At 43.1% G+C, this 25,259-nt stretch overlaps 3 protein-coding genes across 5 annotated transcripts; 1 reads left to right on the plus strand and 2 right to left on the minus strand.

Annotated features, from left to right (window-relative positions):
- Positions 1 to 389: 389 nt before the first annotated feature.
- On the minus strand, positions 390 to 1,592 carry LOC120697291 (protein SENSITIVITY TO RED LIGHT REDUCED 1-like). The gene has a single exon (XM_039980454.1). It carries the CDS (start codon positions 1,526 to 1,528, stop codon positions 623 to 625), a length of 906 nt encoding a protein of 301 aa, XP_039836388.1. The 5' UTR covers positions 1,529 to 1,592; the 3' UTR covers positions 390 to 622.
- A 1,003-nt stretch (positions 1,593 to 2,595) lies between these two features.
- Positions 2,596 to 8,150, plus strand: LOC120697292. 2 transcript variants are annotated; one of them, XM_039980456.1, is made up of 3 exons: positions 2,596 to 2,768; positions 2,914 to 6,934; positions 7,450 to 7,670. In XM_039980456.1, exon 2 carries the CDS (start codon positions 2,926 to 2,928, stop codon positions 6,877 to 6,879), a length of 3,954 nt encoding a protein of 1,317 aa, XP_039836390.1. In that variant the 5' UTR covers positions 2,596 to 2,768; positions 2,914 to 2,925; the 3' UTR covers positions 6,880 to 6,934; positions 7,450 to 7,670. The 2 variants fall into 2 exon arrangements, with proteins under 2 accessions (XP_039836390.1, XP_039836389.1); XM_039980455.1 differs by lacking the exon at positions 7,450 to 7,670 and adding an exon at positions 7,808 to 8,150 and having other exon boundaries at positions 2,599 to 2,768.
- Positions 8,151 to 9,088: 938 nt separating this feature from the next.
- On the minus strand, positions 9,089 to 15,459 carry LOC120697294 (kinesin-like protein KIN-5A). Of its 2 annotated transcripts, none has more exons than XM_039980457.1 (23): positions 15,288 to 15,459; positions 14,378 to 14,612; positions 14,166 to 14,295; positions 13,862 to 14,023; positions 13,297 to 13,776; positions 13,097 to 13,194; positions 12,855 to 13,011; positions 12,696 to 12,765; positions 12,536 to 12,612; positions 12,370 to 12,423; positions 12,207 to 12,287; positions 12,012 to 12,123; positions 11,729 to 11,815; positions 11,465 to 11,640; positions 11,205 to 11,366; positions 11,022 to 11,129; positions 10,783 to 10,941; positions 10,620 to 10,703; positions 10,263 to 10,468; positions 10,064 to 10,165; positions 9,851 to 9,960; positions 9,610 to 9,761; positions 9,089 to 9,522 (listed from the first exon to the last, which is right to left on the minus strand). In XM_039980457.1, the coding sequence occupies exons 2-23, from the start codon at positions 14,542 to 14,544 to the stop codon at positions 9,325 to 9,327; spliced, it is 3,132 nt and encodes a 1,043-aa protein (XP_039836391.1). In that variant the 5' UTR covers positions 14,545 to 14,612; positions 15,288 to 15,459; the 3' UTR covers positions 9,089 to 9,324. The 2 variants fall into 2 exon arrangements, with proteins under 2 accessions (XP_039836391.1, XP_039836392.1); XM_039980458.1 differs by having other exon boundaries at positions 14,378 to 14,555; positions 15,288 to 15,458.
- Between the last annotated feature and the right edge of the window lie 9,800 nt (positions 15,460 to 25,259).

Here is a 25,259-nt window from a genome sequence, read left to right on the forward strand (position 1 = left end):
GATTAGACCAAGGGTGCAAGGAATGCTATTTGAGAACGTGCTATGGGTATTATCAACTATGATTTTATCACACATACACTCTTTTTGGTGGACTTGTAAATCAGATAAAGGCTTGAAAACCAAAATGGCATATCGCACAGGACTTTTTACTAGAAACACATCAGTGTGTAGTCAGCGATTATTACGTGCCTTGAATACCTAAGAAGAATGAATTGGCCAATGAATCTTCAAATTTGCAACTGATCAAGAATCAGATACTGTGAAGATGTAACTTTTGGACCTTGATCACTGCTATAAAATTGTGGCACAACTCCAAACCTGATGCTAAGCTTTAGTCTACTGGTGATCCAACTCAATCTCTGGCTCTAATAATACATCACTACAATTCAAGTTCTGCAGCGAGTTATTTTAAAAACAGCAAAATAGATGTGCCTACGGTGTTCCTTGAGTATCTGAGCAGAATGAAAATATCAGTCAATATGCAACTGTGCATCCACTAGAGAATCACATATAGTTGATAAAATTCGAATTTTGAACCTTAATCAACATTGCATCCAATCAAACAACACACAATATGCAAGTTCATAATTGGTCCATGAAGGCATGGGCAGAGCTTTGGAACTTATCTCCTTCCACCAGCGATGGAGTCAGCTAAGTCGACGTCGTCCTCCACCTCGAAGAAATGCCAGCTCGTCTCGTTGAACGCGTGGGCGAACCAATCGTCGTCATCCAAAACCCCCGTCTCGCCGACCCGCTCTTCCCACGCGAACCGCCTGGCCGCAAGGACATACGCTGCCTGGGCGGTGGGGACCGAGCGGTTGTCCTCGGCCTGCAGCGCGTACCGCCGGAAGCTGTTGCCGAGCGCACAGACGCGGCGGAGCTGAGCGGGTGACTCCCAGTTGGCGGCGAGGAGCGCGTCGTAGAGCAACGCCTCGCAGTGGGGCATGTAGAAGAGCGTGGGCTCCTCCACACGGCGGCGGCACCCGTCATCGAGGTTGGGGACAGAGAACCCGAGCTCGGCGGCGGCCGCGCACTCAACGGCCGAGAGGACGGGATCGAAGAGATCCTCGGAGGCGGCGTCAGGGAGGAAATCCCGGCGGAGGAGTGCGGCGAGCGCGAGCTGGAGGCGCGCGGCGGGGGAGGACTCGAAGCTGCCGACCCCGAGGAGGGAGAGGCGGGCGGGGGCGAGGCGGGCGAGGCGGCGCCGGAGAGGGGAATCCGGGGGAAGGAGGCGGCCGTAGAGGCGGGAGGCGGCGACGCGGGAGATGGCGGCGTGGACGCGGGCGACGAGGCGGGAGACGCGCGCGGGGTCGAGGGAGGGGTCGGAGGGGGCCCAGGGAATTGGGGTCACGGGGAGAGGCGGAGGGGCGTCGGGTTGGCAAGCAGTGGGTGGGGCCTCGCCTCGTCGGCGGCCGCGGCGGCTGACGACGGTCCAGTCGCCGCCGGCAGTGGGGGAAGCGGCGGCGGCGGCGGCGGCGGAAGAGGACATGGATTGGATCGAGACGGAGATTGGGATGGTCCGAAGCATAGACGGAGTATGGAGACCGTCTGATACGAAAGCTCAACGGTCCAGATTTGGCGCGTAGGATTAGTTGGTGGTTTAGTGGAGAGGTACATGCATTTATTCAGCTACCACACAAAACCGTATTCATCAATGCCTGTAGTATCTCAAGTAAATATATAATAGCGAGCATTTTCCTCTAGTTCCATGGAATATTTACCATATCAACAAAAATAAACTCATTAAATAGCTAATTAAAAATCAGCAAGATATTCTCAATATAAAAGTTTCAATTAAAACATCGCAAGATATGTTCAATATAATAGTTCTAACTAAAAAACCTTTGTTGGTATCTTTAAAAATGCTATAATCTATATTTGCAGATCATGTATTTATATTTTATAAGTGTTCTAGATCCATTAAACTTTAGCCATGATACGTTCAATTATTCACGTATGAGAGGGTAGGTTACTTTTCTCTTATTAATTTTCTTCACCTCAAAACACAAGTCTATGAAGATCATTCTAGATACAACCATTTGTTCTTAAGCAAACCAGCGAAATAATCGAGGTTTAAATTGAAGCCATGTGCTGCAGTTGATATGAGATAAATAGCAGAGGAGATAAGCAACCAGAGTGATTTATAAAAAACCAAACTAACCCGGCATCTTATACACGTTTTGAGGGTACAAATAAAACCATAATGGCACTCGAGAATCGAGATAACCAAACGTTTGTTTCCTGTCAGTTGGTCTGCTCGCTAACCCTAGTTCTCAAAATTAAGATCAACGAAATCATTAGCAGGCGATGCTGCATAAGTTCCCGCGCAAACCCGGGAACCCGTGAGGATGGTCACCGGGTCCCACCTGCCAGCCTACCCGGTCTACCGGGCCGCTCGCCCGCTGGCTGGGGCTTTCCCCTTCCTCTCGGCTCTCCCCCTCCTCTTCCTCCCCTCCGTCTCCTCCGCAGCAGCGGACCGACTAAAACACACGAGGACACTTTTGCGCCCCGCCCCCTGCCCCCGCGCCCTATTCCCACCCGCCGCCACCCCCACCCCGCGGCGGCTCCCCCCGATCCGACGGCCCCCGCGCGCGCCACGTCGCCGTCGTCTTCCTCCCCCACCCCACTCACTATTTACCCTCCGCGCCCCCGCGGCCCGTCGCCCCACCTCCCCACTTTCCTTCCCGTCCCCTCCGAATCGGCGCGCTAGGGTTAGGGTTTCGCTGCATCCGCGTCCGCGTCGTTCCGCCGAGGCCCGGGTGGTTCCGGTGAGTTTTTTTTCTCCCTCCCTCCTGCTCGGTTCTTGCGCTCCGCTCGATTCCTTACTGCTGCTTCTTGGCAATGGAGTGGGTTGGGGGCTAGGGTTTTAACTGCTTGGCTTTGTGGCGGTGCCTTTTTGGTGTGGCGGCGTAGGTGGGAGGCCCTATGGCGATCGTGAGGACCGGCGCCGGCGTCCGGCACCCGAGGCTTGACGGCGGCGGGGAGGGCTCGCCGGAGGCCATGGAGGACGACGAGGAGTCGCGGGCCACGCCGTCGCAGGAGTCTGAGGCCGACGGCATCTCCGGCGGCGAAGAGGAGGAGGAGGAGGAGAACGGCGGCGGAGGTGAGGGACCAGAGGAGGCGGAGGATGAGTTACGCGAGGAAGAGTTGGAGCTGGAGCAGGAGGAAGAGGAGGGGGACTCAGGCATGGGTTCTGACGAGCTGGAGGTCACGGAGCTCGGGGAGCCTGGCGCCGAGATGTGCCAGGTCGGGGACCAGAGCGTCGCCGTGCCGCTGGAGCTCTACGACCTCGCCGGCCTCTGTGATGTGCTTTCGCTCGATGCCTGGAACACCCTCCTCAGCGAGGACGAGCGGCTCCGTCTCGCCGCCTTGCTGCCCGACATGGACCAGGAGACCTTTGCCCGCACCCTCGTCGAGCTCCTCTCAGGGCAGAACTTCCACTTTGGGAGCCCCCTGGCCGCCCTCTTCAAGCAGCTCAAAGGGGGGCTGTGTGACCCCAGAGTCAACCTGTATCGCCGTGGCACCCGCTTTGCAGAGCGGCGCAAGCATTACTACTGGCTGCAGAGCTACCACAACTCAATGGTGCGGGGGCTGCGGGAGATCAAAGATTGCTGGAAGGGCCGTGAGGGGTACAGCCTTGATGAGAGGCTGAGGATGTTGGAAGCTTTGAAGACACAGAAGCAGCAGAGAAAAGCTTTGGCTTCGGCTCGGCAGGCTGGGTCAGAGACTGATTCGGAGAGCAGGGAGTCTGGGAAACAGGTCTTAAATCAGCTGAAGCTAGATAAAATTGCACAGAAGAAGGCAGGGAAGTTAGTGAAGGAGAGGTCTAAGGGCTTGCTGCGGGTGAATATGACGAAAGGAGTGGATGAAGATTATGGGGGAGGGTCTGGCCGTGATGCTGCAGTGGCACTTTCTCGTCAAGACAATGCGTATGGATATGATTCGGGCACACATAGAAGGAAGCTTCATAGGAGCATAGATGGCCTTTACTCGGAGGAGCTAGGATATGAACGGGATTCGTCCAGAACTCAGTTTCCGAGGCTGCTGCCGAAGCCAGTGAAGAAGGAATTGACTATGAGCTATGATGGCAATCTGTATGGAAACAACTACCGCGATAACAATAATGCTTCTCCATACTACTATGGCAGGAATCCCGGTCCTAATCAGGGAGTCACTCTAGCAGCAGCATATGATCCTCCATATTTTGACACCAGAAGGAATGCAAGGTACTCGGAGAGGGACTGGGTACAAGGTGGAAAAGGTGTGCAGAGTAAAGCTCTGACAGGGGATGAGATGCACTGGACTGCTGGTAGCCACATTGGTGAAGTAGATGACTGGCAAAAAGGGCAGTTGGCAGGTGATTACAGGAGCAGGAAAGATCGAGCTGGATATGGTCAGAAGGTTAAGTACTATAAAAGCATTGAGCAACAGGCTAATGATGCTCGCATTGGGAACCCTAGAAGCAAGATATCACAGGTGAAGATGGCAGGTAAACCTGGTAGCCAATTTGATAGGATTGGCCAGAAGCACTCCAGGGGCAATGCTGCCTATTCTCAAAGTGAGACAGAATCTGATTCATCAGAACAGTTTGAAGATAGTGGGGACGTGCATTTTCTTGAACAGAAGCCAGAGCATCACCATTCTGGATTTCATAGAAAAGCACATGGTGCCAAAAAGTCAAAAAAGCTTTCTAAAGTGGTCAAAATGAACTATGCTACTGCTGATGCAGATTTAGAACCCTCTCGAAGCAAAGGATTCAAAGGAAAGGTTTCAGAGGCTGGTTATTTACGTGATGTGGATGTGAAGATGACGGAACAGATTAGTGATGTCATGAAACCTCCAGCAGCAAGTGGTGAAAGGAAGCGGAAGGGGATGGCAAATTTGGAAACACATGTTCATGATATCTCCGAACAGCATGAAATCAATGAAAACGCCAATGATTCATTCAGGCTAACAGAGAGTGAAAGGCTTGCCAGTAAACCGGTCCAAGATTCTAATGGTGATTTTAGTGGTATTGAAAGAGTAAGTGGCAGCACTGGGTCCAAAAAAACAAAAGGAAGAGTTGAAGTTCCTAGCCTGGATGAGCACAGTGAGCATGTGCCATCTGGTCCAAAAATGGCCGACAACATCAGTGGCCCGAAGAAGAAAAGCAAAAAGAAGCCAGAGAGCACCCCAGATGCAGTTACTGTAGCAGAACCAGCTGCTGATGTTCCAGAAGATAATGTAGTAGCAGTAGAGCCTGAGAAGATTGAGAAGCCGAAGAAGAAGTATGTACCAATATCACCGACTATCCATACTGGCTTTTCATTCTCCGTTGTACATCTTTTAACAGCTGTAAAGAAGGCTATGGTCTCTCCTGTTGAGGATACTCCAGCAGCAGAGAAGCAACCTGATGGAGAGGAGGGCAAAAAATGGTTCAACAATGAAGAGCAAAACAAAACGCCTCAAGAACAAAGTATGACAGAACAAGCTCAGCAGGCTCTTGAGGGTGCAGATGCCAGTGCTGCAGAGCAGAATGTAGTGAGCAATTCACCGGCACTTACTGTTCAAGAGATCGTCAATCGAATTAGATCAAATCCTGGAGATCCTAGGATACTTGAAACCCAGGAGCCCCTCCAGGATTTAGTTCGAGGAGTATTGAAGGTACTGTCATCTAGAACAGCTCCTCTAGGTGCAAAGGGCTGGAAAGCTCTAGTTGCCTATGAAAAGTCAAACAAAAGTTGGTTCTGGGTTGGTCCAGCACCTTCTATTTCATCATATGATGATCCTGATGAAGAAACTTCTGCAGAAGCATGGTGTATACCGCACAAGATGCTTGCGAAGTTGGTGGATGCATTTTCTAATTGGCTGAAAAGTGGTCAGGAAACCCTCAAGCAGATAGGATCCCTTCCACCACCTCCACCACCAAATCCTGCTAACTTGGATTTGAAAGAAAGATTCAAGGAGCTTAGAGCCCAGAAAAGTCTTAACACAATAAGCCCAAGCTCAGACGAAGCAAGGGCATATTTCCAGCGTGAGGAATTTTTGAGGTACTCCATACCTGATAGAGCCTTTTGCTATACTGCTGCTGATGGGGAGAAGTCTATAGTTGCTCCCTTGAGAAGAGGAGGTGGAAAGCCCACTGCTAAAGCTAGGGGTCACCCCATGCTCTTACCTGATCGTCCGCCGCATGTTACTATCCTCTGTCTTGTAAGAGATGCTGCTTCTCGGTTGCCTGCAAGAACTGGAACTAGAGCTGATGTCTGCACACTACTCAGAGATTCACAATACCTAAACCATGAAGAAGCCAATAAAGAGGCTGCTATTAATCAAGTTGTCAGTGGTGCTCTTGATCGCTTGCACTATGAACGTGATCCTTGCGTACTGTATGATAATGACAAAAAATTGTGGACCTATCTACACAGGGGTAGGGAGGAGGAAGATTTTGAGGATGATGGCACGTCATCTACGAAAAAATGGAAGAGACCGAGGAAAGATCCCTCTGATCCGGCAGAGCCTGGTGCAGCAAATGATGATTTTGATGATGATGGCACTGGCACCCCTTTGGCGAACAATGCAAAAAAGCAAAAGACAGACCATGGAGATCCTACAGTATCAGGAGAAGCTAATGATGAGGGAGATAATGCAACTCAGAATCCATCTTGTGGTGGCCTGGAGGGTGATCCTGATATTAATGTTCCATCATCAAAAAATTCCGAAGAATCAGTTGGAGTTGTTTACATTGATGCAAGACCAGATGATGGTGGCTCAAATTCAGTAGATGCAAAACCAGGCAGCACGGCTGATGATAACCCAGCTAGTTGGCAGTCAGTCCAAGAACAGAATAAAAACAGCTCGACACTCCCTGGGAACACCAGCATGGATGCTACCCTGCCATGAATAATAATAACATAATGGCTCAGTGAGCTGCACATATGTTGAAGCGTCAACATAGGTAATTTCTGCAGAAATCACATTTCACCTGTGACATCTATTCTTAGTGCTACAGTTGGCTCTTATTATGAGAATTTGTTTCATTTTACTTTTTTTCTCTCTCTTTACACTGCAGTAATGTAAAGTAGCTACCATCCGTCAATTCAATCAAAGCAAGGGCAGACTAGAAATGCTTAGATGGTTTTATGCTACCCTATTTTTCTCCCAGCACAGCTCAGTCTGCTTCATAGTGAAATTGTTATACTTTCTGCTGGATATCATGTTATAATTCAGTGCTTTGTCTCCAAACAGATTTACTAACACTCCTTTGGTCCGTAGTTATCATAGTCGGGGCCTGTAGTTATAACGATTGTTTGTGGAATAGGCAACATTCTTTTCAGATATTAGTTACAGTTTTTTCCTGTGAGGAGACTATTCAATCGATATGTTATTTGAATTGTATTATTTCCTACATAAAATTAGCATCAAAGTGATATTCCTATGTCATAATTTTATGTTTGATTCCCTATTGTGCAGGACACTTAGTTATAGCCAGGATGCGGTAGCCCTGCTTCATTCTGAGCTCTCTGTTATCCAGTTCATTAGCTTCATGTAGCTCCTTGCAAATATATGTTTATGTAGTTCACATGATGATTACAAATAGCTCGTGCAAATATCAAGTATGGGAAGGACTTTTCTGATTGCATCCATCCTCATTCTGTTCAGTGTCATTTGAATAGATTTTCTATTTTTTTTCATTTGGTTGGACTCGTTACCTACTTAATTATTTCTGTAAATATTCTGATAACTCTGCACGCGTCTTTTAACCATGAGACAATATAAACCCTGCTGCCCATCCATGAACCCCATTGTGACAGCTTCTTTTGTTTTGCAGGGTAGAAACTAGAAAGCAGTGTTCATCTTCTTGGACACCATAGCAAGGCGTCAGACTCCGCCAGAATCAATCTTTTGTAGTTGAGATAGCCTGTACATTCTTGTCATAATTTAAATGAGCTTCTGTAGTTTATTACTCTTTTTTTAGTGGTCTTGTGCAGCTGCTATGCTGCAATTCAAATATGAAGCTGTTAGGCATCTCATGTATTTTGTGTGTTCATGTTCGGATGAAATGATATAGAAAGTTCAGTAGTGCACATACGAATGGCACTGTTGTGAAAATACGACGTAATGTTAACTACTGTTGAGAGAAGTTGCCACAAATTATGTAATTACTGTTACCATGCTGTATGGATGCCCTTCGGAAGAGCAGCCAACGAAGCGACCATTACCGTCTGTGTTCACATTTCTTCTCTAGCTTACACACTGTAAGACGAGTGCCAATTTATAATGTCGATAACAAGTGTTAGTTATCTTTCAAAAGAATAACAAATGTTAGTTATCTTTCAAAAGAATAACAAGTGTTAGTTTGAACAAATAAATTGTGGTGAAGTCTATAGTTATGGAAATATTAGAGACGAATGTAGCATTTTTATGTGTCACAAAATCACACATTTTTATGGGAGAAAAGTCTAATTTTCACCCTCAAATTATCGCAAAAGTCTGATTTTCAACCTTTAATTCCAACTGTCAAAACCGGACAAATCTGGCTCTTGGAGTGGTTTTGAAGGTGGTTTTGCATTTTCTAAAAGAATTAAATAAATCTAATTGGATCTAAAAAAATCAAAACTAATTCACTTTAAATCAAAAAAATATAAAACTAGTACCAAATTTTTTCTAAAAATATAACCTATCTAGTATTGCTCCATTTGAATCTTAGTTATTGAAAATAATAGGCATAACTTTAAGCAACCAAATATTATGAACATAAAAAAAATTAGATCTGAATAGCTCACAAGTCATGTGACAATAGATATGTCACATTTTTAGAAAACTTTTGATACCCATTTCATAATTTTTTGACTTAAAATGAATTAATTATAAATTTTTTAGTGTAAAATTGAATATTTTAAATTCTCACAAAATAGAAAAACCACCCCAAGGGCTAAATTTGTCCGGTTTTGACAGTTAGATGGTCTATGTTGTTCGGTTTCGTAGTTGAAGGTTGAAAATCGACTTTTGCGATAGCTGGAGGGTATAAACCGGACTTTTCCCTTTTTATGGCAGCAACCATATGAATGACTTGACGCCATTTAGAACTAACACAGTAACACGTAAACACTGACAAAGAACTGACAACACCTGATGAACCCTCGCATATGTTACATCAGATATTCAGATTCAACGATGCGACAGCAGGTATATGCCATACTATACAAGCAAAAGCAAACCACCCTAAGAACAAACAGCTCGGCAACCAACAGCAGCAGTTAATCCAATACCGCTATCAACAGCAATATGGGAAAAGGTAATCTAAACAAATGCCTTTCTTTTTTTTTGTACAAGCATTTCATAAATCTAATTTCTTCCTATAAGAGGCTCCAGCGTTGCGTCTGGCAAATGTCTGCTGTCTCCATTTGTCTGCTTCCAGGTACTCGACTCCCGGAACGATTTCAGAAGCTCATCACAGTCTGGGGTCCGTAGCTCCTCTATCGACTCCAAACTTGGCAGGTCGATCTGCCTTCTCCTCGGTGTCGAACACGACGGCTCATCCACCTGTCATTTTTCAAGGTACAGTGGCAATTTCATCAGTTGGAGCACATGTGTTTTCTTAACTACCTGTTGCTTTTCATGACTGCTCACCAGATACTCTTCCTCGAGGCATTTCCCGGCGTTTTCACTGATCTCCACAACCTTGTGGTGATGTTCCCCCTTCAGCTCCCTCATTTCCCCGTGGCACGGGGTAAAAATGGCACCAATGTTTGAGCATGCGTCATGGTCAAGCTTTAATGAGCCTGAGGGCAGGAATTTGTCGTAAGAAAAAGGGAATCGTTCCTGCTATGCTATGCACTTTAGTAGGCGAAGTTTCAAAGTGTGGTCTTACTGTCGATGGAAGACAGGAGCGCCTTGTTTGCAAAATCAATATCTTCAAGAGTTGAGGATACTGCAGATGACAATTTGGAACGTAGCAATTGGTTGGCTTCTGTTCCGGTCCTGTCAACATACACACAGCACTTCAACTTGTGTACCATTCAATTCAAATTCAAGAGATAAATTTGAGATACCCCTTGTCAGTTATTATTCTGATACCTCATACCTGACTATAGAATCTATAGACTCCACATTTCCTTTGCCAAGGCTGAAAAGAGAATCCTCTGCGTTCTTCCACTGTTGTGCACCCATTGTCGTCTTCACCTTGCTGCAACAAATTTCAAGTGAATGTAAAATACTAAAATTCAAAACATCCACGTTTTAAAGCACAAGTAACCACCATCACATGATAACGCTGTACTGACCATTCTACAAGCACTTCGGCCAAGCAAGACCTTCCACTATCAATTGCACTGGTGTCCTCAATGTAATTTTTCTCGGTTTCTTCCATGTAAAAATCCCACTTTTCCCGCACTGATGAGGTGAAGTCCTGGGCCGTCGAAATTTCTTTCTGCAGGTGACTTGTCCTGTTTACAGTACTCTCTCGAAGGCTACTTACGGCTGTTTGGACCTGCAATGCATGCCCATGATCAACGGTGTGTAGCAGTGATGTGATAGTTCAGGCTATCCATCCATCAGAACACTACTTTTCATGCACGTCAGACACTAGATTGTGTTAATCAGATGGGCACAAAACAAGGGAAGCAATGAATAATCCTCACCAGCTTCTTCTTCCGTGCGTTGAAACTTGCAAGCATCTCCGCCACCTTCTCTAGAAGCTGTTTTTCTTCATTAGCAGCACACTCCTGTTAAAAAGAATAAAATTATATCATGTTGCAACATCATATCATCCTATGAACTGCATGCGGTCAGTGCAATTATCACCTCAAATTTCTTTTCAAGGTCAACAAGTTGTTGATCTTGCACACTTTGTGTGTCTTCCAAAATATTGGTGAGCTTAGATGCATGAACATCTAGTGAGTGGAAGAAACCAGCAGTGATCTTAGAGATAGACCGTGATGCCTCCACAGCTCTCAGGTGTCCCTGTACCCAGTAACAGAAGTTACAACAGAAAGTGGCTTAGGAGAACAGCAAATGATTCTGTGCTTCCACAAGATACAAACCTCCCTCTGCTTATTTGCAAAATGGGCCAGTCTTTCTTCTTGTTTCGCTAGGCTGCACTGAAGCTCGTTTAACAAGTTATCTGCTTCTGAAGCAATTCCTCCAAAACACTGTAAACAGATAGAACAATCAGAAATGTCGCAAAATCCACTGCATTTGCGTTAGGCTGAATGAAATGAACTTACTTTTTCTAGGGCTGATGTGTGTGATTGCACTTGTGAATTTAGTCTCTCGAATGTTATCCGAGAATTCATGTCAATTTCACCTGCTAAACCATCCAAAGCAGTAATACCCGAACCATGCAGGACTTTGAGTTTTTGAACACTCTCCCTGAGCCCTTGTGCTGCCTAAAAATGGGTAATTGATGCATATCAATAAATACTCTTGCATAGAGTTCCATACACAATAAATTAGGCATGAAAAATATACTAAGAGACTGAATTACCTCATTTTTTGAAGACACAAAGGATTGCATGTCATGTTCCATTTCTTTAAGGTGGTCCTCCTGTTGCATGACAGAATTGGAGACGGTTTTATGCAAGGCATCTAGCTGACGGGTGAGTTGAGACCTAAACCTCTGCACAAGCGATATGTTGCCATCTTCTATCTTGTCTTTACGTTCTACAAATAGTCAAGAAGTCCATAACAGTCAGAAAGTAGAGTTGATCTGGTAGATCCTTGGCCTAAAAACTTAGTTAAGGTCCTTAACCTATTTTTGAGAACAGTCCAGAAACATCTGCTGCTGCATTTTCTAATTCTGCCCGAAGGTTATATGCACAGTCTACAAGCGATTTTTCTGCAGTAAAAAAAAGATTATTCAATGACTGTAAAAGCAGTAAATGGGCACGTGACTGTTTAATTGAAACCAATCATGGAGGAACCATGAAACCCTTGAAAGGTTATAAATTGAATATTAATTGCATACATAAACTTGCCAAAAAGTCTCAACAAAAAGAATGAGCAGAACAAAATAAGACATGATCTCAACAAACCTGATTTTAGAAGATTGAATATAGCATATTCCTTTTCTTTAATAGTACACTTTGCTTCATTGTATTTTTCTTCTAGATCATGCAGAGCACTCTTGGTGTCCTCCAGGTCTTTCTACAATCAAGAGATGTCGGAAGTAATAAGAAACATATTTGCTAAGATAATGTGAAACCATATGACTGAGACTAGAAAGGTACCTGAGTCTTTCCAAGTTTTTCACCCAACTCTGCACTCAAAAGTTGTTCAGCATCATAAAGATCTTTTAGTTCAACCAATTGCTGGTCATAGATTTTGCAGAAATATTCTCATTTCAGTCATCAGTAACATAACAGTTTGTTTTCATATGCTAAGACAACTAACCTTATCCCTAGCTTCTAAATCAGCTCCCAATCGTTCAATTTTCTCTGTCATGGCCTAAGTGACAAAGGTAATTTGAAAAAGATGAGATGATGATGTATAAAATAAAGCTAGGTTCAGTTTATCTGAAGAAATCCAAATACAGGTTTAATTGGAAATCAAGATAAACCTTTTTCTCAGCTTCTTCTTGGAGGTAGCGCTCTCTTGGAATGTATATACCATTCTTCTCTCTTGCAGCAAACACCTCTGAATACATATAGGAGACCGAATGAACAGATGATGTATGATACTTATCACTTTAAGATATAAAAACTTGCAAGATGAAGAACCTTGTTTGAGACGGTCAATTTCATAGTACAAGTCCTTTATCATAGCAGACTTCATCATCCTTTGGTTTACCTGATTTTAACAGCAAGCACAAGTTTTTACTGTCTGAAAATATGAAGCACCAATAGGACTGACTTATCCAAAAAAAAAAAGATGAGAACCTCAGGTTTGTTCTTGATATTTTTTGCGCGGTGTGCATAATCGAGTGTGCTCAGCGTCTCTTCTAAGCAGTATACTGAAGGTGATATTGTAGCAATAATGCAAGTCTTTGTTTTCCCTCCCAATGAATCTCTCAGTAATCTTGTCAGTTTACTATCTCTGAAACAAACAGATGTAAATATAAGTTCAGTTTAGGAATATGTTACTAAAGTTATAAGCTGTCAGGGGATTTCTTTACAATTACCTGTATGGGACATGTCCAGAGTGCTCAACTAGAGCATTAATAACACGACCAAGCGTAAGCAAACTCTTGTTGATTTCTCCAGCCTCTCTCGCTCTGCCCTGCAATGCAAATTCAATGTCAAAAGTGCTTTGTTGAATTTGAAAGATCAGGGGATGCATTTGATTATTTTTAGTTTACTATGAAATTCAAAAGTTACTCACATCTCTAGCACCTGAGCGTGATATATTTTCCGAACCAGCTAGATCGACAAGATTAAGCTTCCCAATTTTGATCATCTCCTCACCCTCATGAGTCAGTTCCTTAATATGAATTGTGATTGAGAATATGGAGTGTGACCTACTGCTTTGCTTATTCAGCAGTGTCTCTGCAGTGCGCCTCTTTGCAGAGCCCATGTCAAGAATCTTGTAGATTTCGCCAGCAGAGTACACAATTTCTTCTTCAAGCCCTCTCACAAAAACAAACCCCTTGCCATCTTCCATAAGGGCAATAGGTTTTTTTGTCTTGTCCTCAGGAACAGGGAATTTCGGTTCCTCAGGTGCCAACAAATCAGTTATTTCTTCATTGTAAAGCTCAAGAAAGGTGACTTTCATGCTGTACTCTGCGCATTGAGCCTCAAGAATGTCAAAGATTTGCCTTACAGCCCTTGGGATAACTCCAGCATCAGTTGGAAGTTCACCATTCTAGATGTTAGAAGAATTAGTTAATAATAACAAATATGCAGATCCAAGCTACAACTTTGAATGATATGAATAACAAAATATTTACCTTGACCTTTCTTGTTCCACCTCCTTCCATTGTGTATGTTTTCCCGGTACCAGTTTGTCCATAAGCAAAAATAGTGCAATTATAGCCCTCAAGGACCTCATTTACTATTGGTGAGATGGATTGTTCAAATAAATCTTTCTGCCTGGATGATGGGCCAAAGACCTAATCAAAATCAAAGAGTTCACTCAATTTGAGTCAAAACTTGCAAACATGAAGTTAAGAACCCTAGGTAAATTCGAAGTGTCAAATAACTAAGCACTCAGATAATTTCCTAGCGAAGTGGTATTAGAAGGTGAACTAGTACCTTATCGAAGACAAATGTTCGATCAATCTGCTTATTGGCGATAATTTGAGTGGCAGCAACCTCCCGACGGCGCTCATTGCACGAAATCACCACTGGAGTATTTGACTTGGTCTCTTCATCACTCAAGGGCCTGAATGCATTGAATTGTACATTGTGAGAACAAAAGTAAAATTACAAGGAACTTCTAACTAGAACTATTGAACCCTCTCCACCTGCATCTAAGGATGACTTGCACATTGACACCCTTCTCCTTATCACCTTTCGGAATGGTGTTAGTATTGGTATTTGCGCTGCCATTGGCCTCCCCGGATCTCAATTCTCTTCCGGACTTCTCAGTCGACCTTGGTGACGGTGATGGAGGGCAATTTCTCTTCTCCATCTCCAATTCCTCTGAACAACAGCCCGGCCAATATCAAATTCTGCACGGGAGGTTCGTCGAAAAAAACTCTGCAGGGACGCTTAATTTCTTGAAATGCAGTTGCCAATTGCTCGAAAAATTGAACTAAAAAAATCTAAACAAACTGGCAGCTTGGGTATCGGAATAATAGACAGTGACAGCAAGGGACTGGTTGTCAAAATTTGGCCCAGATCAGGGGAGCAGCACGAAGAGCCAAAGAAATGCCGGCCACTAGAGCAAATGCAGAAAAAGACAACAGCATCGAGACAGATGCTATGCAGATGCAAATCTTGGAGAAAACGCCGTGAGATCTTTACTTGAGTAGACCGAAACCAATTAAGATGCAATTGCAGCTGTTTAGCAGATCAAAACAAAATCTTTCCGACTTTCTCACTCTTCAAAAGGGAAAAAAAAACTATGCCCAGAAGATTGAAACACCAAACATATGATCAGAAACAAGGACGCAAAACGATAAATAAATAGATATTCTGCAGGTACACCAGAAATCCAATAAGAGCGGATACTTGAAGAAAAATAGTATCTACCGCTGCTTATTTAGCTGCCGAAATCAGGCTGAAATAACTCGCTCAGACCATCAAAATGAGATCTTTCTCGCAGGAAGCCGCATCGAACCACTCCATCAATCAATACCAGATGAAGAAACAAAAGCTGTGACTCTAGAAACACAAACACAGAAACGAATCATGAGACGGGGGGGTACTCACACTGTCCCATACGCAGACGGAGAATCCACGAAGCAATGCGATCCAAAACACCTACAGGACTACGGGTGTAGGAGCAGGAGTAGTAGGTAGGGGGCAGCGGCAATGGCAATGGCGAGATCCAGGGAGCAGGCCCCCCTGAGCTGCAGCGCGGTGACTTCTAGAACAGCTCGTGGTCTCTATCAATGGCCTCCCCCTCTATGCTCTTTTCACTCTGCTCGCTTCATTCTCGTTGCATCAGCCAATAATATTTCTCTCACACATAAAACCAGCATCAGCCACTAGCACTAGTCAACTGGCAGTATTTTTCTCTCATAAAAAATCAGTACCAGTCATCAGCACCAGCCGAACCCAGTATTTATCTTTGCCTTTTGTTTGGAGGCAGCTCAAATTCGTAATACTGACGCGCTCAAGCTGTTTGCCATGACTAAGCTGTGACCCGTCAGGCAGTCAGTCAGGACAGAAAAGTTTATATTGGCTGTGTTTAGTTCCAAAAAACTCTCCCCAATTCCAAACTTTCCATCACATCGACATCGTATCGAAACATTAAATATAGCAAATGATGCATGTATGGAGTATTAAATATAGATAAATAAAAAAACTAATTGCATAGTTTTGATGTACACGACGAGACGAATCTTTTGAGCCTAATTAGGTCATGGTAGGACAATAATTATCATAAATGAACGAAAAGTGCTACAATATGTTACAGTGTCCGATGTGACTTTTCGCATCCTTTTTCCCTCCATTTAAACACAGCCATTGGATGGTGACACCAATTTTACTACTACCGATAAAAGATTTTAATTTTTCATCAGTTGATTGCACTGCTATAATGCCCTATTAAAACTCGGTTTCTCCATGTAGCGTTATCTTTCTTCCATTTATTTGGGCTTCAATAAGCCAGTAACAGAAATAAAAAAAATAATCAGCAGTAATAATCGTTATTGCAATTTTGAATGGATTATTTTTTTCTAAAAAATGTCATCAAATCAGTATGATTTCATTTTTTATCCCAGGACTATATTAGTCTATTCGTGTTCCTTTTGGTAGGTGTTGATTGGATTTGATTATTGCGTTGAGTGCGCTAAAGGAGATCTATCCAAATGTACATGTCTTTTTGTAATTTATTGATCAGTGGAGTAGATTAGTGTACCGACTCTTCCCGATGAGCTGTTAACAATCAATCGCAGCCTCGCTTTTGACCCAGTTTTGATGTGTTTGACCATCAAAACTCAGATACCATCAAGAAGCTTACTATAGGTGGTACTCCCTCCTTCCCTGTTTATAAGGCATACACGTATATCAAGATTCAAACCTTGTCATCTTTGACCAATAATTTGACTATTAAAATTTTATTTTTATAATGCAAATTTCATATAATTGGATTCATAATCAAATATATTTTACAATGATTATAAGTTTATAATCAAAAGTGATATAATATATGATAAATAAATGGTCAAAGTGTTGTTTAGAAGACCGTGTCATGTTCCACCATGCCTTATAAACGGGGAAGGAGGGAGTAGTTAGTTCGTCGGGAAAAGAAAGCTCAGGAGTCAGGAGTACTACCTTCGTACTAAAATATAACAACTTTTAGACTTATCAAATCTAATATTTTTTATATTTGATCAATAATATCTATAAAATTAATTATTTTATTTCGTAATAAATAAATTAATATCATTTTCATGATGTCAATATTTATGATTTTTCTACCATCTATAGTCAAAGTTTAAAAGGTTTGACTTGAAAAAAAACTAAAAATAGCTTTCTAGGACACAGGGAGTAATAGCTAGTAACTATTCAAATTTGATGATTGCCCAAAATAATGAACTTGATTGGTAGTATGTGAACTAATAAATTTTAAAAAAAGGTATTTACATTGTAATATTCTTGGCGCAAAAAATAAACATTACCAGTTGGTAATTTTATGTTGTCAGCAAGGTAGATGGTTCCTTCCCTCTACAAATCATATAATTTGTCCGTTGAAAGCTGCTTTTTTTTTGTTGCAAGTCAAAATTGCTCTATTTAATTGAGTAAATTGCACCCATCATACATCAACTTGTGCAGTTGTATCACTTTAGTCCAACAAATTGTAAAACACATGAATAGATGCATGAACTTATTGAAAGTGTGCATCTACGATCACACGTACACCACAGAGCGTATTTATGTCACAAGCTTTAATGTGGAGAAGAGGGAGGGCTCTAATGCAAAATATCTCTTGGCTGACGTTGGTCTCTACCATGTGATGATGCTTGTGCTACCCAGTTCGATCCGTCGATAGCTTGTTAAACATGATCATAAACCTGTTGTTTGCTTTTGTGGCCACTCTTGATAGTGTGACATCAAAATTTAATATTCTGAATTCTCGAGGCCTAGAATATTATAAGCAAATGCACAATGAGTTGAAAAAAAACAAATAAGAATATTGTAGACCGAACAAACACTAGTGACAGTACTAGAGATTCATGTCTGGTCCATAACAATCACACGATAAAAAAATGGTTTAAAAAAAGACTCTCGTAATGGCCTGGGTGTCTGCCTTGGCGTGTAACATATCATGTAGCAGAAATAAATTAGATACTAATGGCATTCACTTTGGCGCTATTAAAAATGAGTTAGTGCAAGTAAAAAGGTACTAACCTCATTCATCAAATTGAAGACCATGCTCTCCAGATGTTTACTCGAATCATTTTAAGGCCACCCATCGATTAAAGGAGAATGCATATTTGCATTATGGCCCTCGCTCTTCTCCATATTAAAGTTTGTGACGTAAATACGTTATATGGTGTATGTGTGACCGTAGATGCACACTTTTGACAAGTTCATGCATCACCTTGCGTGTTTTACAATTTTGTTGGACTAAAGTGATACAACCACACAAGTTGATGTATGATGAGTGCAATTTACTCTATTTAATTTACAGGACCTAATATTAGAAACTATGAATTCTTTATTTTATATTTAAGGGAAAAGTTGTTGCTTCATCCTTGCAAAAGAAGGGGGAAAGTAAGTTAGATGGATGGTAAATAAATTACCCATTAGTAACCATGGATGGTAAATGATGAATCATGGTACCTAGTCACACTCAATGGTGGAAATGTAATATCCATGGTCCATGCCTTTTGGTTTACAGAACAAGTTTGCTGTTGATTTTTTGACAGAAATGCAGGATTCATGGGTCCTTTTCAAGTCCCTACTCTTCTAGGCCAATGGTTGCTTTCTCCTTGAAACTTTTTTTTAAGTGTTGACGCAAAAATAATTACTCAGTAAAAAAAGGTGCCATCCCCCCGATGGGCCCAAACCCCCAAGTGAAATGCTGCATCTTGGACAGGGTGCGCACTAAAAACAATAGTACGGAGTAATCTGATGATTATGTGATTTAAGCCATAACCCCCTGTATTTGTACAAATTATAGCTTCACTCCTAAAAAAGGTAACTGCGATGGTAGTTTAGATGACTATTCCCATCCAGCAGTAATTGTAAGTCTAATCACCGTGTTCGGCAGGCTGGAGCTGGAGGCTGGAGCTAAAGTGGTGTGAGAGAAAAATACTGTTACCTGGCTGGTGGCTGGTGGCTGGAGCTGGAGTGGTGTGAGAGAGAAATACTGTAGAGTTTGTTCTTGTGCTGCCTAAAACTTTACGAGGAGGGGCACATGAGTCCTGGCCTGATGAAAACACAGTAGGTGGCAGCCACGTGAAGCTTGCATCCCGCTGCAATCTTGCTGCCTTTGTTTTTGTTTTATGTTACAAGCATGTCCAGGTCTAACCTGTATGTGTGTACATGTATCATGATGCTAGTTTGCCGGCTGCACCCGCCATGTGGATAGATGATCCCTCTGACTGATCCCTTTTACATTTTTGTTCCATGCAAATATTTAGAGACTACACCCTCACGCCTGAAGCATACAGACACACATTTAAAATATTAAATGTAGACTAATAACAAAATAAATTATAGATTTTACTTGTAAATTGCCAGACGAATTTATTAAGCCTAACTAATCCGTCATAAGCAAATGTTTATTGTAGTATTACATTGTCAAATCATGGCGTAATTAGGTTCAAAAAATTCGTCTCGCAATTTACACGCGAACTGTGCAATTGATTTTTTATTTTGTCCTTTAATACTATATGAAAATGTTCAAACATTCGATGTGATGTGATGTTTTTTGCAAAAACTTTTTGATCTAAACAAGTCACGTTCCCTTCTTTATCCTTTGAGAATGGTCGGTGGAAATGTTAACCGTACCTGTATTTTTCTAAACTACTAGTAATTTAGCTTTTGTCCTGTGTGCTGCAAAAAAGTTACTGCTGCCGTGCTGCGTGCATGTTTGTTTTGCTTGGGAAGCTTTTCAGTCACTGCAAGGGAATCTAGCTAGTTGTCCAGCACATATAGGCGCCGTTCGGATGCGTAGCACAAAATGTGTTAGGAAAAAAAAAACTTCAATGCATGAGCCACTAAATAAAGTTTATTTGTAAAAATTTTCACGAATATGTGTAATTTTTCATAACGAATCTAATGATAGTAATTAATCCATGATTGACTACAGTAATGCTACAGTAACTATTATCTAATTATGCGGTCAAAGACCTCATTAGATTCATCTCGCGAAGTAGCGCAGGAGTTGTGGAGTTAGTTTTATAAAATCCTTTTATTTAATATCTCTAATTATTGATCAAAGTGAACTACAGTATTTTATGCTACTCAACCAAACGGGGGCATAGTATTGCACACGACATTGTACTTGACACGAGTAAAAATTTGACTTATATGTCACGACTAGCTAGTGTGGTGCAAGAGAAGATGAGAATTTTTCACGAAAGACAGTAGCCAATTTTTTTCGGGGGGCGTTTAGTTGAGTTTGGTGAAAATTTTTGGGTGTCACGTCAATGTTTGATCAGATGTCGGGAGGGTTTTTCGAACACTAATTAAAAAACTAATTTCAGAACTCACTTGGAAATCGCTAGACGAATCTTTTGAGGCCTTTGACCGCATCATTAGCACATGTGGGTTACTATAGCACTTATGGCTAATCATGCACTAATTAGGCTCAAAAGATTCGTCTCGTCGTGTACATCCAAACTGTGTAATTAGTTTTATTATTTAATTACATTTAGTGCTTCATACATGTGTTTAAAGAGGAGGTGAAAATTTTTGGGTGAAAATTTTTGGGAATAAACGGGGCCTCAGATGAGAGACGAATCATGTACCGTCCACGTACGACGTACCAGCGACAATAGTTATCAGCTGCCTTTGCTTGAGATCAAAGTAAGAGGAGAGAGATCAGATTAGAAATGGATGGAGCTACATTTTTTTTTCTTTTGAAGAAAAAGTGTCACATAACAGTTCAAATAATACCGATCAAGTACACTAATCAACTATTTAAACTTAATCCTCCGCTACTGCACTCCACCAGTACACCCAGACTGCCTGCTATAACCAGGATCGATTACACGGGAACTATCACCAAAAGATGAGCACAAGTGATTACAAGCAACAAAAGTTTTCAAACTTAACTTACAACTAGAGTTAGACAAAAGACTTCAAATTAAATTTACAAGACAATTTTACAAGCCAGGGTTACACTTCGTATACAGAGTTCAAACGCAGCGGAAAAATACAACCAGTTTGAAACAAGCTTCAAAATACAGTACAGTAGATAACGTCGATGACAAAAGACGAGCTTCACATCTTGCCCACTGATGTGAGGCCCACCTGCCCGTACTTCACGGAGAAGACGGGACCCACTCGACAGTCCAACCCGGAGGAAGAGGTTGACCAATCCAAGACGCGCACACTTCCTCGAAGTCTTCCGGAACACATTCTGCTCAGAAGGGTTACAACCAAAACCCTGAGTACTCTAATACTCAGCAATACTTACCCGTCTATAGGTATACTTAGCCCATTATCTAGACATGCACAGGTCTTTGGCTCTGGAGTTATTTTGCTGAAAAGCTACTAATACTGGATCCTTACGTTCAATATTTTAGCTCCAATTGTGTTTATAGCTAGAAAATAGGTTTGCCTAGTTCTCTAGAGCATACATAGTTGACCATATTATCTTTTCAAGAACATCAACATAAAACCATCTTTTCTCTTTCTGTCCTTTCAATCCTTACTACGATGCGACGCATTGACCAAGGCTCTCATATCCGCGAGTCACGGCGAATCGATCCGATTTAACCTTGCAAGGTGAACCTAACTCACACGCCAAGTGCGACCCCGGCTGGTCACACCGAGCAACCGTTCCCACGATTACCCTGAAGCCTGAATCAAGCCCGCCAGCACCCGAATGAGGAGCCCCACACGACGAACACCCGGTGAACTCGTGGACGACTACCTCATCCGTCATCCCTACCCAGCACCGCAGGTCGAGAATCAGATTCCAACGCAATTTAGGTAATTAGCTTACCGGTTTCGACTACCTCCTACTCCCGGCATGTGGTTAGTACTGTTTAATCCTCAGTCAAAAGGCCAACAACGGAACGGTCCTCAATCGACACAGGCGGAGACTCAACTTTCCTTTATTCCATAGCCATGTCCAACTTTCCCTCCGCCCGGTCTCCATTTCCATTCTCATAGTATTATTTTTTACTTTCTTACTGAAGTATCAAACCTATATCTCGCGGGTGACAGGAAATCACCCGTCTTCTACCGTATCCTACTTCAGCATGACAGTACTATCGACCTATCATGCTAGTAAAAGAACGGGGTATTCTAAAGGTAATGCATTTAAGGTTCCAAGTAACTCCTAGAACTTAATGCAAGTCAGCATAAGCTTTAATAACAAATTGCGTAAGCTTTAAAGTAGGGGTGATGCTCCGGGACTTGCCTTGCAAGTCAGCAGGGTTAGTGGCTTCTTCGGGAGCTTGATCAACGACTTCTCCTGGCTGCGGTTCTCCTGCGGAAGGCTCCTGGATCGGCTCGGCAATCAGCTCGTAGGCGACTTCGGTTTCAGCGTCTATACGAATAAAATATGCCATTCATGTGACTCGTGAAATGATGCAATGCACTACACACAATGAAAGCCATGGACCAAACTCCAAAAGCGTCTACGGAGCAACCTCACAACTAGGGTTACGACAGAAATGGTTTAGAACTGACGTACAAGCTTTGATTCTAATGCCTTTTAGCCTGAAGTGCTTCCTATCAAGCAAAAGTTACTAAACTCGCTTCGAAGGATTAAATACAACCCTAGAACAACATGGATCAAATTAACCAGGGGCTTGTTTTGTTGCAAAAACACATGCATGAAAGAATTAATTACCATAATTATAAAAGAAAAGAGCCTAGCTAGAAACAAATTAAAAGCAAGTAGCCAACTTGCAGATATGATCTAGCAACAAGAATTTATCAACACAACATAATTTTGATAAAGCATGCCACATAAAATTTCCAATATTTATTGATGGCCAAAAACATTTATTTTAGCCCTAGCAAAATAAACTGAACAACAATATATCCACGAATATGCACATAGGCTATGTACTTGAAATTTTTTTTAGTGCAATACACATGCAAAGAGTAGGTTACCATAAAATTTTCAGGATTTTTAGACAAACAGAACAACCGATACAAAATAAATTAGCTTAAACGCAAACCATAATTTTAGCATGGGAAAAATTGACATTTCACCTGCATGACTATTTTTCCTCTGAAGATATTGATTTAAGAAACATAAAAAAAATTTGTTTACATTTTTTGCATTTTTCTAGAATTTGTTATGCATTTCTGAAATTTCAGCCAAATTATACAATTTCGGAAAACAAAACAAAAACTAAAAACTAAAAAAAGGGGCTGACAGCCGGGCCCCACATGTCAGTGGGAGCCCAGCTCCCAGCCCTCCCCTGTTTTTGCCCGCGCCATGGCCGGCGCGCGGCCAGGCCATCCCGCGGCGGCGGCGTGCCTCGCCGGCGGGGGCCGGCCGGCGGCGCAGCGCCGCTGGCCCACGGCCAGGGCGGAGCGGGGATGCGTGCACGGCAAGACACAGGGGCACACGCGGGGCAGGGCAGCGGCGCACACGGGCATTGGCGACGGTGCGGCGTTCTCCGCCGGCGGGGAGGTCGGCCGGCGGCGGACGGAGCAGCCTTGAAAGCATCTAGGCCCCTAATTCGAGTTTTGGTAATTAATGACAACGGTTTATGGATTAACGATTTCATTTGAGATAATGAGTATAGGTTGATCCACGGATGAAAGCGATTTGGTTGTGAACGTATGGAGTTTTGGAGATGATGAGCAAAGCTCGGGCACAAGGCAAAGGTATAAAATAGGGCTTTTGCATTTTACTGGTCACAAGGCGTTTAGTGGATGAAAAGTGACCGGATTTGTTGGATAGATAGCCGTACTATCAAGAGGGGTCATGTACTCGTGCTTGACGGGTCCTTAGTGCCATTTTGCTCAGAATATCTGGTTACATGCATGAGGGCTAACGGCGTTTTGAAAAGATTTGAAAAGGACTAAGTTTGAGAGCTGACTGAGTAACGACGGACAGTCCGCACCCGAGGGGCAGACAGTCCGCGCCAGTTCCAGAGAGCTTGCAGAGGCTCTGGTGGGCTGGCGGACAGTCCGGCCCAGGTGGGCGGACGGTCCGCCACTATATTTCAAAAATGTACCAGAGAGGGTGTCTCTCTAGTGGGCTTCAAAGTTGAACGGCGGATAGTTCACCCATGGGGCGCGGACGGTCCGCCGGCTAATCTTAGATTTGTACCAGAGAGGTTGTTTCTCTGGTTTGAGCTGAAAAGTGAACTGCGGATGGTCCGCCCTTGAGGCGCGGACGGTCCGCAGGCTAATTCGAATTTGTACCAGAGAGCTTGTTTGTCTCTGATGAGTCAGATCTCTTAACCACGGACTGTCCGCCCCTGGGGCGCGGACGGTCCGCCAGGGCTTAACGGCTAGTTCTGACACGCATTAAATGCACTCTGACTCATTGGTTTATAACGGCGGACGGTCCGGTTTTTGAAATGCGGACGGTCCGCGACTTCGCAGAAAAGAGTGTAACGGCTAGTTTTTGGAGGGATGTCTATATATACCCATTGCCCGACCTTTGGGTGCTCCTCTTGGCCATTTGGACTGCATTCTTGACATCATAGAGCTAAGGCATCCCTCTCTCTCACACACTTGCTTAGAGATTGCATTCTTGAGAGTGTGAGGGCATCCTAGTGCATTGCATTAAGAGTTTGAGCTTTGTGGCACTAGGGAAACTTCAAGCAAGCGTCATCGACTTGTTACTCTTGGGAGTTGCCGCTCCCTAGACGGCTTGGAGAAGAGGATTTCGTGGAGCTCCTCCAAGGAGATTGTTGAGGAGCCCTGATTTTGATTGTGAGAGGTCTTGTGCTCACCTCACCGGATTGGTGAAGAGCAACTCTAGTGGAATCGAGGTGTGGAGCGGTTCCTTGATTCGAGCCAGCTCAAGATCAAGAGGTTCTTGATAGAGGAGCGGTTGATTCTTGGAATCCACCTCAACGTGGATTAGGGGTGACCGGCAAGTCATCGACACCACAGGATAAATTCTTGTGTCAAGCTTGGTTACTTCTCTTGCTCACTTTAATTCTTGTTTTACTTTGAGCAATTTACTTTACTAGAGCTTGTTTTGTATCTTATCACCCTAGGTTGCAAACCCATCTATAGATAGCAAATAGCATGACATAGGGCTTTCCTTTGTTGCTAATTAAATTTCTCTAGTGTTGTTGGCTTTAGATTTTAAACTGCCTATCCACCCCCCCTCTAGTCGGTGTTCTTGATCCTACAAGTGGTACCAGAGCTAAGTACTCCATTAATTGCGGATTTAACCATCTTGGAGTAGAACAATGACAAGTGATCATGGGATTCATGTTGGGAAACCACCGTTCTTTGATGGGAACAATTATGATTATTGGAAGACTAGGATGTCGGCTCATCTCAAAGCCATGAGTAGAAAGCTATGGATATTAGTAAGTGATGGATATGTCATTTTGGACCCAAAGAGTT

Source organism: Panicum virgatum, chromosome 3K, assembly GCF_016808335.1.
Source record: "Panicum virgatum strain AP13 chromosome 3K, P.virgatum_v5, whole genome shotgun sequence".
NCBI lineage: Eukaryota > Viridiplantae > Streptophyta > Magnoliopsida > Poales > Poaceae > Panicum > Panicum virgatum.

What these genes read in the sequence shown, in the direction of transcription:
- LOC120697294 (XM_039980457.1), bottom strand. Translation starts at nt 14,544, where the DNA reads ATGGAGAAGAGAAATTGCCCTCCATCACCGTCACCAAGGTCGACTGAG. An exon ending in CAAGTCATCCTTAGATGCAG is followed by an intron (nt 14,296 to 14,377) that starts GTGGAGAGGGTT and finishes CAATGCATTCAG; the next exon opens with GCCCTTGAGTGATGAAGAGA. An exon ending in ACACATCAGCCCTAGAAAAA is followed by an intron (nt 11,130 to 11,204) that starts GTAAGTTCATTT and finishes ATCTGTTTACAG; the next exon opens with TGTTTTGGAGGAATTGCTTC.
- LOC120697291 (XM_039980454.1), bottom strand. Translation starts at nt 1,528, where the DNA reads ATGCTTCGGACCATCCCAATCTCCGTCTCGATCCAATCCATGTCCTCT.
- LOC120697292 (XM_039980456.1), top strand. Translation starts at nt 2,926, where the DNA reads ATGGCGATCGTGAGGACCGGCGCCGGCGTCCGGCACCCGAGGCTTGAC.